The sequence below is a fragment of the Perna viridis genome, chromosome 12, assembly GCF_037379345.1.
Source record: "Perna viridis isolate PV_CMFRI_1.1 ecotype Kerala chromosome 12, ASM3737934v1, whole genome shotgun sequence".
Lineage (NCBI taxonomy): Eukaryota > Metazoa > Mollusca > Bivalvia > Mytilida > Mytilidae > Perna > Perna viridis.
Window position 1 is genome coordinate 13,272,389 of NC_142456.1, and position 15,670 is coordinate 13,288,058.

General features: G+C 31.4%; 1 protein-coding gene across 3 annotated transcripts in view; it reads left to right on the plus strand.

The window, feature by feature from the left end:
- The window catches only part of LOC148601269 (ATP-dependent DNA/RNA helicase DHX36-like), a 31,548-nt gene that overhangs the window by 167 nt on the left and 15,711 nt on the right, over positions 1-15,670 (plus strand). The window contains exons 1-13 of one of the 3 annotated variants that reach the window (XM_088555966.1): positions 83-197; positions 1,089-1,154; positions 1,729-1,946; positions 2,918-3,147; positions 3,646-3,713; positions 4,112-4,204; positions 5,139-5,272; positions 7,791-7,865; positions 8,363-8,458; positions 10,044-10,123; positions 11,373-11,447; positions 12,588-12,754; positions 13,703-13,784. In XM_088555966.1, coding sequence (XP_088412092.1) covers positions 1,091-1,154; positions 1,729-1,946; positions 2,918-3,147; positions 3,646-3,713; positions 4,112-4,204; positions 5,139-5,272; positions 7,791-7,865; positions 8,363-8,458; positions 10,044-10,123; positions 11,373-11,447; positions 12,588-12,754; positions 13,703-13,784 — 1,382 coding nt within the window. In that variant the 5' untranslated portion in view covers positions 83-197; positions 1,089-1,090. Of the gene's footprint in view, positions 1-82; positions 198-1,088; positions 1,155-1,728; positions 1,947-2,917; positions 3,148-3,645; positions 3,714-4,111; positions 4,205-4,356; positions 4,401-5,136; positions 5,273-7,790; positions 7,866-8,362; positions 8,459-10,043; positions 10,124-11,372; positions 11,448-12,587; positions 12,755-13,702; positions 13,785-15,670 lie in introns of those variants that run through there. The other 2 variants (XM_088555965.1, XM_088555967.1) reach the window with 2 other exon arrangements.

Genomic DNA, 15,670 nt, shown 5'->3' on the forward strand with positions numbered 1-15,670 from the left:
TTATCACTGATAAATGTCTTTAACAATATCCATTCGTTTTCAATTTCAGTCTTTGGAGACGTAAGAACATGGAACAGTTTGTAGCAGTAACTTTACATGAGTCTTTCATACACTATTTCACATCAAAGGAACATCCTCCATATATAATCAGTTTACAATTTGCTTTCTACCAGTCAGACATTTTTCAGTTGAATATAGTAAATGTATTAAAAATTCTTTACCGTTAAACTCATGTCTTCATTATTTACTCATATGACCGCAAAAAATTGCAGTTGTATTATTGGTAGCAGGTGGATCTGTCCCCAAGTTTACCCATCCCCAGTCGATCCATTCCCAGTTTTTTCTGTCCCCAAGTTGATCCGTCCTCTCCAATTTGTATAAACTCATGTGCATAAAATTTAGTGTCATATACACCGAAACTTGTTTTTGCATCCAATTTTATGTATGACTACAGTCATTACACTTTCAAGGTAGGTATCTAAATCGAGGAAACTATAAGGTTTTGTATATTTATTCTGAGATAAAGACATGCTTTGCAGGCTGTTTTATTTATGCATGTATACATTCACAGAAATCTTGATTAAAACAAGTAAATGGAAAACAATACCCTTGAATGATAAAAAATAACTTAAATTGACTAATTACTTTTCATTTTTTAATGTAAAAATCATATTAGGTCTTATACTAATAATATAATATTATTTTATGAACTATAATCTATTCGTATTTCAATTATAAAATTTAAGAAAATATATATAGAAAAGGATAAGATAATTTGTTTTCAATATTTATGTTTAATATTTTAATTGTATGAATTCCTAATGCATAATGCATCAAGTTCATGATTGGGAACGGATCCACTTTGGCGCGGATCTACTGGGGACAGATCCACTACGAAACAGATCGAAATGAAATCCTATTATTAACATATTGTTGGCATCGTCGTTATTGTTAATTTTCTGTTTCTTTATGGTTACTTCAGTTGTAATGAAATTTTTAATGTATTGTTTATACTTACTGCTTGCTATTTTTATCTTCTATATTGTGGTTATCATTACCAGATCTCAATTTTGAAGACTTTTTTTCAGAAATGAGTTATTACAGAGGTAATGCTGGACGAAGAGGATATAGAAGAAACAGATATTTTGATCAAGGTAAGCATATATTGGTATACTATGCAATCATAGATCCTGGTTTTGGGAAAAGTTCAATGGTAAATATATTGTTTCATGTACAATTGAATTTTGGTTCTTGATATCTGAAATATGCTTCACCATAAGCACTGTACTAGAAATGTTTTATTGAATTTTATAATGACTGCTGTATAAGTAATCGTTGAGAAAACATTCCTTTTAAATTTTAGTAAAGAATCCATTTGTTAAGGGTAAGAAATAAGACTGTGACAGAGTTCTGGGTAGGAAACATGTTATCTAGCAACAAATTTCTTCATTTACTCATGGTATTTGGACACATCTACTTGTTTGACTCAGTTTTGTGGGTCATTTTCAATTTTGATTGGGTTTGACGCATGTTTCCTTACAAAATGATTCCTGAAAGAAGGAATTCCACTAATATACAAACTTTCATTAGCCCCTCACCTAAAATTTTTGAAAAATCATACAAAACTGGCATCCATTTGTCAATTTCCTCCATGATTTAAAGTAAACATTGTAAATAACTGATTGATCTATAAATGTAAATGATTTTTGCTTTCACATTACATTTCAGATGAAGATCAAGGACAAGAAAGGGAAAGATATAATCATAGAAGGCATGACCATAGAGGTCATAGAGAATTTGATGATGGAGGAGGTCAATTTAGAGGTCATGGTACGGGAGACAGAGGTAATAGAGGGTCAAGGCCATCTGGATTAAGAGGAAGGGAAATTGGGTTATGGTATGCAAGAAAGTCAAATGCAAAGAAACAGCAAGATGAGATGAATCAGGTACTGTCAAGGCCAAAAAAAATTGTCTGGGCCCTGCTACCCTACCTACCGTAGCATTTTATGGCCATTTTGGCTCAAGCACTGTTAATTTTTAGATTGTTTACCCCATTAATTCAATATAAAATGTTTTTTTGAAAAAATAAAACAGTTTTCGTATCTACCTACCCTAAGATAAGTATACCTTTTATGGTTTAATATATAGTGAATACAATGAAGCCTGTCTGAATGAAATTCTTATCTGTCTGATTATCTTTTTCTCAGAGTTTGCTCAGTACAGGGAATACTTATATTTCCGGAGATGGTGTTTTTCCGTCTAAATTATCTTCCAATAGAACATTTTCCCTCCGATTATCTCCCCCTAGATAGAAGGTTTTTAAAATAAATGTTTGTAATTTTAGCATATTTAAGTTAATGCCAAAAATCTTTTTTGAATCATTTAAAGACAATTTGTTTTGCATCATTTCAAACATTGTTTGCTCACTGAAAATACATAATTCTGTATGATTTTGCAATATGACAGAAAAGAATGCTCATGAAATAAGTTTGATGTGCCTAAAGACAGGCATCCATTAAATTCAGTTTGATGGTACTTGTGATTTTGAATTAGTAGGGCATCTGTGTTGACTGTGAATAGGGCAGAAACAATACCAGTTTCATGGTTTCAAAAAAAATCAAATATCCATTGAAGTGCAAAATTTTCATTTAAAATTAGGTGTTCTAATAAAATCCACAAATTTACAAAATTTGGATAAACATGAAAATTATTGCAACAAATAACAAATATTTACCATTAGTTATGTAAAAGTTAGGTGACTAAAAACTAAAATTATATGCATTTACCAATGCCCTGGTGAAGTGAACTTTGTCTGCTTTTCAAGAAAGAAATTCACTGGCACAGCTGTAAGAACACTCACTCATTTTATTGTAAGCAACCTTAGCTAGCTTACAGGAAGACATCTTTATTTTTCCAGCGACCAGAGGTTTCCATGCAGGGTAAAGAGGCACACATACAGAGATTGTTAGAGGACATTGACATGATTGAGGGTCAAGAGGAAGTGGAAAACCAAAGGTCAAATTCAGGGACAGCATATTTAAATAGAGGAAGGGGCAAAGATAGATATGGGCCGGGAGCAGGTTACAGAAATGGAAGAAAACAAGACGCATGGGGTTCCAGTTCAGGGGCCAGTAATTATGATTCAAAGTAAATAACATTTTTTAATGATTGTAAGGAAATTTCATGAAAAAAAGTTAATACTCCCATTTAGTGAAGAAGCTTCCATCAGTTGGTGTCTGTGTCTGTGCACAAACTGTTTGTTCCCTGCAGCTGGGGAACCCATCAAAATTCTAATCATCAATTTTGTATGCAGCTTTAGGATCCTTGGTTATATAATGTATTATAATTTTAAGTTTGGTAGGGGCATCCATCCTCTATGTTCAATGCCCCCCAACCTTTTGGTCGAGAGACATATTGTTCTTGCCCTGTCCACCTGTCTGACTGTCTGTCTCACTTTCTCACTACTGCACCAAATTTCATGAAACTATGAAGGTAATGACAACAAGATATTCAGATGTGCATATTACCAGGAATTTATAATGTGTTGAATTTTTTGGGAGTTACTCCTTTGAACATTGGAAGTGGGGTGGGGGGAGACATTTGTTTTTGTAAGAATAAACTAACTTCAATTTGATTTCCTTTTAGGATGGAAACTCCTTCACAGTCCTGTTCATCTACCATCAGTGAAGATCAGATTGATAATAATGAAGAAGGTATATATAATTCCTTCATATATTAACACAGTTTGAATTGATATTATTCAGAAATCTTTGTTCATTTGTATCCATGTTGTTTAATAATCCAAAACATTCAGAGATATTTTTTTTAAGTTTTATTAAACTGTTTACCTTAATGAAGGAAGAAAAATCCTTTCTTGTTTTCCATGTTCTGTTTTATTTTTCATTTTAGAGTTTTAATTTGAGCACAGAAATAAAGGTGGTTGGCAAATGTCATGTGCTTACAGCAGTTTTTTTTTATTTATGTAAATTCCATTTACATGAAACTTTCTTTGTTTTTACATTTTGTCTTCATTGGATTATTTCATATTCATGCTTTGTTTTAATGTTTGTGTGTGTGTTTTTATGACATATTATCTTTTTTAATTTCTCAGGTGAGAGCTCTGATGTACCTGATCTTGATGAACTGTATAAACTGACACAGGAAGAACAAGATCTGATACTGGAGGATTGGAATGCTGGGGAAGGTAATGAGAGGTTTTATAATGGTATATGATTATCTGATACTGAAGAACTGGAATACTGGGGAACATAGAGAGAGGTTTTATAATGGTGTATGATCAGATGTATCTGATACTGGAAGATTGGAATGCTGGAGAAGGTAATGAGTGGTTTTATAATGGTATATGATTATTTGATACTGGAGGATTGGAATGCTGGGGAAGGAAATGAAAGATTTTATAATGGTATACAATTTTCTAATACTGGAGATTGAAATGCTGGGGAAGGTAATGAGAGGTTTTATAATGATATATGATTATCTGATGCTGGAAGATTGGAATGCTGGGAAAGGAAATGAAAGATTTTATAATGGTATACAATTACCTAATACTGGAGGATTGAAATGCTGGGGAAGGTAATGAGAGGTTTTACAAAGTAAAAAAAGTAAATGAGCAATTTAGACTCTACCAAAAACTTGGAGCATGGACCAGGTGCACCAATAGGGTGAGTCCTCTGCTTTTCTAGGCATACCAACCAAGTTGCTCATAAAAATTCAAGTCCAGGGTAGATGAAAGAGGAAAGGAAAACTATGACATATTCATGATGACGACCATAAAACTTCTGTTGTTATGACTTCAATCTTGGAGCAACATAACCCTGTTCCAGAAGGCTAATTGTAAGAAGTCTAGTGCGGTATAAAAAGTCAATGTAGTTACAGCAAGCTCTGACATAGTGTATGAGTTGTGATATGAAAACTTCATACACAAGTGCTGAAGGGATGTTGCCACAGATGAAAGGAAAGTTGACAATATGGGATGAGAAGTCATTGTGTTTTTTGTATAGTTTGTTCATATGAATTGTCATAAAGTAGCATAAAAAGGTCTTCTTTTCATGGTTCTAATATTTCATTTATCACAATGACACAAGCATCATATTTTATTATATTTTTTTTTTGGATAGAGCAAGGAAGCTTAAATGGTACTCAAGCAGATGATAAGAAAATGTTTGAAGAGTTAAGTGATAAAGCAAAGAACTATAGATATGAAGAGATGATGAAATTCAGACAGAAACTTCCATCATATGATAAAAGAGAGGTATTATTGTCATTGTTCTTATATTATTTATCCCAATCATTAGATTTGGGTTATATTCCACTCACCTTGGCTGTCAATTGGTCTGTCCATCAGATATAATGTCCATTGGTCTGTCCATCAGATGAACTGTCCATTGGTCTGTCCATCAGATGAACTGTTCATTGGTCTGCCCATTGGTCTGTCCATCAGTTGAACTGTCCATTGGTCTGTCCATCAGATGAACTGTCCATTGGTCTGTCTGTCAGATATAATGTACATTGGTCTGTCCATCAGATGAACTGTCCATTGGTCTGTCCTTCAAATGAACTGTCCATTGGTCTGTCTATGTGTTACACTTTATGGTAATATATTTCTAAGCTTCTATTGAAGGGATTGCTTAGATATTTGGTATATTGATATTGCATGATGATTTCCTGTTCACAAAGGACTTAGTTTATTTACCTTACATCGTGATTGAAAGCGTGGGTATCACTAGTTAGTCATAAATCACAGATTTCTTTTTTAAACAGTAGACTATTACTAGAATTATGTAGAAAGATTGGGCAGTTGTTGCACATAAATATGCACATGGTCAGTGGTTTTTTTTTAATTTCTTTACATGGTAAGTCCTGAATGACTGATATTAGGACAAATAACAGTTCTGGTCATAAATATGAAAGATCTGTTCAACCTTATCTTATGGAATGTTCTATGCCCAGGCAGATAGTGACTGGGTATGCTTGACTGGATCAACTTCTATGAAAAATACCAAAGAAAATTTCCAATACAGCTATAAAAAGCAGTGGTGGTGACAAGTTTGTATTTGTAATCTTGCATACCATTACATTTATTTTGTACATGTTTTCACTTGAACCACAGTGCTTGCTGTATTTAAGAAATCAATTACGGAAACTCCATTTTATCATTGTTTCACTACTGGCTGGCCATTTCTGTCACATTTTTTACTCAGAGTAATTGAATTTTTGATGTTATTGCTTTTGAATATCTTTTTCTCAGGAAATTACAATATAGAATTCAATGAAAGTTGGAATTTTTGTTTTTTAAAGAGTATCCTGCACAAAATGACTGTTTGGTTTTTTGATCAGTTGAAAAAAAAAATGGCCACTTTTACTAAAAATAGAACTTAAGAATCAGACAGCAGATTTCTGCATATATCTCTGAAGTCGTTAAGTTTAACCAAATTCTGACAGTTGTAAAAATATTCAGCAAGATGAAGTCTATCTGTAGGCAAATTTTAGTCAAAATCTGTTGACCCATGTTGGAGTAATTGCCCTTTTTGGATGTTTTTATGCTGTTTTTGATGTTATTTCTTTCAAAAATCTTCTCCTTAGAAACTACATTACAGAATTCAATGAAAGTTGGTATTTTTGTTTTTAGGGTATCCTGAACAAAATGATATTTGATCGGTGATAAAACATGACTGCTGTTACTAAAAATAGAACATAGAGTCAGACAGCAGTTTTTTGCATATATCTCCAAAAATATTTTCATCAACTATAGAAGAATAATGAAAATGAAAGCCATTTCAAGATACCCTTGATAAACATTATATTTTGAGTTTCCTGGCAGCATTGAAATTTTTTTGCAGGCAGTCATTTTCAAAATGCCTGCCATTTTACGACCATTTTCAACAGTTGCTCAGATTTCATTTTTAGGAAACTATGTGTTTTAAGTTAAATGGTGATAACGAAAGATCATTCTGGGCTGCCATTTTCCAGCATATTTTTATACTTGCTTTGATTTCAACGATAATTGGTTTATATAGTAAACATGGTCTCCTGATATGAATGGTAATGATGAAAATGTTGCATACCCATGGTTTAACTTCATTTTGTGTTCTTTTTCAGCAAATGTATACATGGCTAATGCGCCCTCAGACCTGGTGGAATATCAGGTCATAAGGGGACCCCTGCCAAAATTTTAAAAACACTTTAAAAAAGGCATTTCCAACATTTTACAGTACCTTAGGTACTCTTTTGAACTTCAAGCATTCATCACTACATGTTCTTTTTTGCCAGTTTTTTGTCAAACAAACATGGTAACATATCATGATACCTTCACTCACTTAGTTGATAGTTTGCAAGATGTGCAGTTCAGGCTTTTCGAGAGCCTATGGTTATTTATGTGGACATGCTTAATTACAAATAATCTATTGTCAAAATCTGATAATAAATCCATGAAAGTGGATGTAATGAAATATTAAAACCATGTAGTTTTCTCACTCACTAAATTGACTAAAACTACATGTTTTTAGGAGATTGTATCTGTGTTAAGATCTACTCAGACACTCGCTGAATTCTATTTTCCAGGAGTTAGTATCTATGATTCTACTTACTCACTAAATTATTTTTTTCTTCAGGAGTTAGTATCCTATGCTAAGATCTAGTCACTCATTGAGTTTGTTTGTTTTTTCAGGAGTTAGTATCTATAATAAGATCTATTCTCTCACTGAGTTTGTTTTTTCAGGAGTTAGTATCTATGATAAGATCTATTCACTGACTGAATTTGTTTTTTTCAGGAGTTAGTATCTATGATAAGATCTAGTCAAGTCACTGTGATCAGTGGAGAAACAGGATGTGGTAAAACTACTCAGGTAATAAACACGGTTGATATGACAACCAATGAAAAATATGGAAGATTGGAAAGGTAAAGAAAAAGAAATATATTTCAGGTGTTCAGTTTACCAAAGGTAAACAGGACTTTAAAAAGTGACCTGTTTAGGCAGATTTTAGGATTACCCAGGGTTTGGGTGAGTTTTATTTCACTGTACATGCTTTATTGAGATATTTATTGTTAATGTGACTTGGTGAAAGGTTTTAAGTGGTTTTGAAAACTGACAAAGATCTTTTACTTTTTCTCTATTTACATGATTCTTAGGTTAACTATGTGCTGGGGTGGATCTTTTGATATTTTGAAAAGGGTAGTCCCAGGCTTTGATTTGCTCATTTTTGACTAATTTTTACACAAAATTAATAAATGAAATTAATAAACAAAATGGGTTCCAACGTCTGGAATCCCTGCACTGGATTTGCCACTGCTATATATTACATTTCTTATCTTGTCAGTAACCAGTTAATAACTGTATTATAGGTTCCACAGTTTATTTTGGATGACTGTATTATAAGAGGAGAAGGTTCACAGTGTCACATTATTTGTACCCAGCCTAGAAGAATTAGTGCTGTTTCTGTGAGTTTTGTCTTTAATTTTATTTATAAGGTCAAAAGTCTGGTTTGTTTTTATACCCCCACTTGAAAAGCATAATATATATAGTGATCATGGTGTCTGTCCTTCGGGATATTTGAATATAAAAGAAAATAGCCATAATACCCTTGGGTTTTACTTTTGTACTTCTTATCAAGTTCATTAAAACAATTTTATAGGATCTTTTGATAGCTTTTACAAACATTTGTTTTCATTAGAATAATTAGATTTTTTTTTACTTGTTGGTATTGAATTAACATTTTGTAATATCTTCACAAAAAAAAAGAAAATACTAATGAAAAATTTACACAAAGAAGCATTAATGATTAACAATCATTTTACTCTTTTGTTGTGGACATAATGCATTATCCATAGATACCATTTGAGGCTTTAATATTTCCATTGTAATCATAATGTAATCATATAGTAATCAGAATTACAGGGTATTTTGAAAAGTAATCGATTAAATTAGATTACAAGTAATCAAATTTTTGGCTGATTAATGATTACAGTGATTATTTGAAGAAATGTCCGTTCATCAGTCCCTTTGTCCGTCCATCCCCTCTTCTAATCAGCAACTCCTCTGAAACTGCTAAATGTAATTTGATGAAACTTTCATAGATTCTTTATTACGTGGTGCTATTGTATACCACCTATTTTGTTTTTCCATCAGAATGTTTAAATCACTTATGGGGTATCTATATGTTATTGGGAAGGAAAGCGGTGGGTTTCACCAAATGAGCCATTTCACAGTTTTTTTAGTTCAGTAAAAGGCAGTAATTAAAAAAAATTATCTGAGTTCTTTTCATGAGTTTTTAATTATGTTAAAGTACTTTATTTTCATCCTTTATCAAAGTTTCATTTTTTACTGGAGCTTCAAGCTGATGGTCATGTTTAGAGCAACTAATTTTTCAATACAAAACTTAAATTTCCTTTTGAATTTTAATTCATGATTTGAACAAGCCAGAGAACCCAGAAAATTTGTATCCCACTAACATAAACAATAGAACTTCCATCGTATCCTGTTTATTGACTGCAGTTTTCAAAATTTACATTGCAAGAGGCACATTTTTTTAAGTTTTGACTTTCTTTTGTTAGAGTAAATGTTGTATTTTTCCTCTTGTCCTATTACCCTCAGACAAACACTGTGACGCTGAATATTTGTTCCTCCTGCTCTTCTTTTATCACCTTATATTATATGAGTATTTTATCGGCATTTTTATCCTTTTCTATTGTTCTTACTGCCTTATAATTTCTATCTAAAGCTATTGTTGTGATATTGAAAATTAACAGCAATTTCCAATGACAATATTATGTCAAATCAACCATAATGTCGCTGATAAAAAGAATAACATCAGATTTTGAAAGTCTCAACAGAACATCATATCTCACTCCTGACAGACTCACTGTGATATTCCTGTCTCGACTTCAAAACTGCTATATTCTGTATTTTTTAAAACTTTTTTTATTAATCATAGTTTTATGGAAAATTAGTACATTGACTGGATAAAAAAAATTATCCCTGTTTTTGAAATTCTTAAATCAAATACTTTATATTTTATTCTTTTAGGTAGCTCAACGTGTGGCAGATGAGCGAGTGGAGAAATGTGGGCATGGTAATTCTGTTGGTTACTCTATCAGATTAGAAAGGTACTTTAACTTAAAGTGGTAGTCTTTGTAAGAATCATGCAAAGTAAGAAAAATCTGAGGCATGCATGTCAGTCTGATATTATACTTTCACTCATGGAAATCTTTGCATCACTGGATATGTTTGAAAATTTTATACATTTTGTAATTGAAAAAATGGTAGAAAATTGTGGTTTTTGACGGGTTATATGTCTATAAAATGTTCATTTGCATTTCATTTCAATGAAATTAAAACTCATTTTACCGAAATGAAATGGAAAATCTGGATCCAGGTATTACAAATAGTCAAATTAATTTGTTAGAGTTGTGGGTTTGTGTATGGCGGGTTATTTTGGCGGGTGTAAAATTTTGTATTTTGACGGTATAATTTTGTCAGATAATAGAAAGTGCACTAAGTATGTAAGCTCAGGTTAAATATTTTGTGAAAATTATTTTGGCGTTTTTAGACAGACTGCTTATATATTGGTTTACCCAATGCCACTGACATATAATTACTGTAGTTTTATATTCAAGTATTTAAATATTTTTAGTGCATCACCAATAGTCAAAACAGATCAAGTTGGAATTCAGAGTTTGACATTCATGGTCATATCAAGCTGCGCCTGTGAAGCATTTTATTTAATTTACTTAATATTTTTATATAAACCAAAGATAATTATGTACTGATAAATGTATGATGGTAATGCAGGTCCAGACATGTATAGGTCTATGTTTGTTAACAATAATTTTACCCATTACCCATTTGTTTTTAATGGCTACAAATCATGTGCAGATTTGGTGATTAAGTATAACTATCAATCAGTTTATACAACAAATCATGTGCAGATTTGGTGATTAAATATAACTATCAATCAGCTTATACAACCAATCATGTGCAGATTTGGTGATTAAATATAACTATCAATCAGCTTATACAACAAATCATGTGCAGATTTGGTGATTGTGTGTAACTATCAATCAGCTTATACAACAAATCATGTACAGATTTGGTGATTGTGTGTAACTATCAGTCAGTTTACACAACAAATCATGTGCAGATTTGGTGATAGTGTGTAACTATCAATCAGTTTATACAATAAATCATGTGCAGATTTGATGGTTGTGTGTAACTATCAGTCAGTTTAAACAAATGTTAAAAAACAACAAATTTAAAACAACTTAAATATTCAAAACACATTTTAAAAGAAAATAATGGTTTACATATTTCAACTTATTTTTTTGTATCTGAAAATGAGCATGTTTTTCTTTTCAGGGAAATGCCAAGAAGTAAAGGTTCCATTTTATTTTGTACGACAGGGATATTGATAAAGTATCTGGAATCTGACCCGTAAGTTTTAAAGTTTCATTATTAAAAAAGGTTTTAAAATTTCTCATCTGAAACACTCACAATTTTGAAGAAATTCCTTTTTGAATAAAGACATTTTTATGGGAATATTCAATATTTAGAATTGTTTTTAAGGTAGATCATACCAAATATTTCTAGTTGATAAAATTTACTAGTTTCCTCAAAGATGACACTTCAAGAACATATTTTAGAATTGTAATGTAAAAAACATTGGTCATTGAACTTGATTTTGAGATTATTGAAAGCCAAAATTTTTTCTATATTTTATATGGATTCTTTTGGGAATTTCCAATATTTTGCTAACTTTTGAAAAATTGGCAGATAAATTTTTTTATAACTTTATAGAAAGAACACTTAACTGACATTCTTGTGTATTTCAAAACTAAAATTGGGGTCACTGAACTCTTTTTAAAAAACTGAAATTCCCTATACATTTCAATAGAACATTTTCCAGCCAATTATCTCTCCTTAGAGAGAATTTCCTACCAATTATTCCTCTTGAGAGAGGCTTTTTAAAAATGATGTTTTTAATTGTACCATTCTAATTTTTATTAAAAAAAATAATTTGAAATTATTAAAAATATATTATTTTTACATCATTTTAAACAATATTAGTTTATAAAAAATATATATATGCCTGTATAGTACATGATTTTGCAAGATGCTCCATGTAATGGGGTATAATCTACCTTAAAAACAGCTTTTCTTGAAAAATTCCTATCAATCAAAAATGGAGTTGGTTACTAGTAAAACAAGCTCCTCATTAACAGCCCAACAGATTTGGTGAACAGAATCTTCACTGAATGACTATTAAAACCTGATTTTTGTTATTAACCAAATTTATTTTTCCTCCTCCAAATCAAATTTGGGGGTACACTGTCTCTGTCTGTCATAATGATGTCTGCACCGCTCCCTTTATTTCTTGTTGGATTCTCATGAAACTACATGTATGCATTATTAGATTAGATCAGTATGTTGAGATGTGCATATTATCAGGAAACTTAGGTTGCAAATAGTTTATAGAACATATGCTACCCGTAACATAGTAATTGATGAAAGGGATTTATAGTAAGGTATGTTTGACCTTGACCTAATTTTCATGACCTTTTCTTCACACTTCAGTCATCTTATGAGAGCTAGTCACATAGTTATTGATGAGATACACGAGAGAGATTTGCTGTCAGACATGTTAATGATCATTCTGAAAGACATATTACCCAGGAGACCAGATATGAAAGTCATACTGATGAGTGCCACATTGAATGCAAAACAGTTTTCAAAGTACTTTAGTAAGTTGATTTTAGGACTTGTGAGTTGAAAATTTTTAAACTATTATAATTTGTAAAAATATTGTAAAATTTTTAAGTATAGTAATTGGGTTTAAGATGATTCTTTTCCTGATAACAGGATATGTACATTTTAAAGTGTGTAAATTTCATTACATTTACTTTATACTGTACATATGCATTTCAATGTTAAAATAAACCTGTAGATGATTTGAAAAACAGAATGTACTCATAGGAATTCAAAAATGTGGAGTTTATAGGTCTGTTTCCAGATACATGTGTGCGGTCTAAATGCCCATTTGGTCTGAGGTAGAAAAGTTGTAAGTGAACTATTAGTCATAAGTTATGACGTCATAAGAATAAAAATAGTGGTGTGATGTCAGGATTACTAGTTCTTACAATCAGTTTTACCCTTGCAACTTTATGTGAAATCATACTCACATTTATAGAGCTATAAAATTCTTAATATGGACCTGAATGAATAATATTCTGTAAAAGTAGAAAAAAAAAGAGATATACTCTGTCGGTATAAAGCTTTAATATTTTAATTATTATGTCCACATATTTGTGGAAGAATAATTAAGATGGTGTCCGTGGAAGACCTAGGCAGTAGATGGCTTTTGTTTCCAAATAAAAATTATCCATTTAAGATCACAAATTCATCTTTTCTTAAACAGTATATGTTTGTTAATAATTAACTGAAATGGTAAGGAGTAAGTTACATAGAAAGCACTTGGCATTTTGAAACAGAGGGAAATAACTCTTTTACCTGGTTAGGGAACTTCCACTTTTGATACAGCATAAATCTATGTTCTCTCTTATCTTATCATAAGAGTAACATTACACTGAAACAAAAAAAAATGGTGTGATAAAATTGACTATTTGCTGCCAATATCACTAAATCTGTTTGGTTTCTGCATGGATGTTCATTTAAAAATATCTCTATTTCAGATGACTGTCCATCCCTTAATATCCCTGGTTATACTTATCCTGTTAAAGAATATAGACTTGAAGATGTGTTGGAGATGACCAAGTATGTTAACATCAGTATTACTTAGGCCATTCAGAGTTCAATTTTTTGGTTATCAGACCTATTTTTTGGTTCTTAGACCTATTTTTTAATGAAAATTAATGATGGAGTAGAGGCATTTATTTTTACTATTTAATTGCCATGAAAACATCTAGGGTGCTCTTTATATTGTTCATAGGAAAGGGTGTGTTTTTTTGTTTTTACAGTGAAACCTTTTTAGACTGAATCCCTTTTGGACTTAAAATTTGATCAGTTTCAAATTTGATTGGTTTAGATAAGTGTTCAATCTACCAAGGTTCAAGATATATATCAAAACTGATACGAATGGAAGTTTATGGTCTAGGCACGTATTCAGATTTCTCAGGATTAGGTTTTGACAGATTTCACTGTACTTCATTCATGTGGCAAAAAAAAGGGAAATGATGCAAGGGTGGCCATGAGAACCAAAAAATTTTATTTAGTTGACCTTATCCACATACACCTGTACACCATTTTTTTCAACCAATTCAAGGCAGTTGTGACAAATATCTGATTAAATGTAGCCTTCATAGTTTTCCTTTCCTCATTTGTCTACCCCGGACTTGACTTTTTATGAGCAACTTGGCAGGTGTTTCTAGAAAAACAGAGGACGCCTCCCCTACCGGTGCATCTGGTCCATGCTCCCAGTTTTTAGTGGAGTCTGAGTTGCTCATTTGCTTTTGTTACTTTGTATGTATGATTTTAGTTACTTTATGTTCTTTGTTGTGTCTGTTTTCCATGTCTGGTCTTTGTCCCTGGATTACATTCTTTTCATTACTGCTATAATCTTGGTTCCCTTGAGTACTCTTTCAAACCTGTTATTTCCTAATTTCAAACTTGTCTGTGACATTTTGAAGCATTTATATGCATGCTTTCTTGAAAGGTTCAAAAGTTTTAGGATAAAAAAGTTGATATATGTGTGTGTTGCACATCTCCAGTTGCCATTACATAGAAATTAACACTTTCCCTTTTTAAATTTGCAATTAAATGCATTAAACAAAAATATCCATTTAAATACATTATTTATCATTTAAACATTTGAATTTTTCACAATTCATATGTAAGTTGGTAATTTCTAAGAGTATTGTTTATTATCTACAGCTGACAATAAGAGATTGACAATGAGATTTTAAGTAGAACTCCAGCTAAGAATCATGCAAAATGTGATATATGGTTGGAAAGCCTACATATTTTTTTTTTGATATTTTGTTTAAAATGCTTTCGTAAACAGAAATTAGCATGTGGTTTTTCACATAACCCATGCTCATAGGAGAAAAAAATTGTATAGAATGCACTGTAGAATTCAAAATTAAGGAAGATAATTCTGTAAATGACACTCAAATACAATAGAATCTATTTGATTTTCAATGTTGATGATCTCCTAAGAGCAAGCAGATTTGAATGAATAATTATGCATTTCATAATATATACCCATAAATTAATTACAAAAATAAAAATATGTAGCCTTTTTTGGGATATATCACATTTTCCAGATTTTGCATGATTCCTACAAAGACAGCTACTTAAAATCAATCGGTTGGTTAATGCTACAGTTGCACATCTCAGTGTCTATGATATTGTTAATTGAAAAATAATTGTGGGCATACACAAATGTCATTATGCATTTAAGACTAAAATCCCTGCTAAACTTTTGTGATATTGAAGAAAATAAACTTAAGTCATGTTGTCAGAGTGAGTTTAGATTATTGAAGTTAATCCAAAATACGTTTTCAGGAAATACTGCAATATTTTCTGTTTTATAACTTCAATATTATGTTTTTGTAATGGCACATGAAGGTATGGCAGCAAAGTAAGCATCGAAAAAAATATTGTTGATATATGTAGTAGTAAATATTTATTTTGAACTTGAC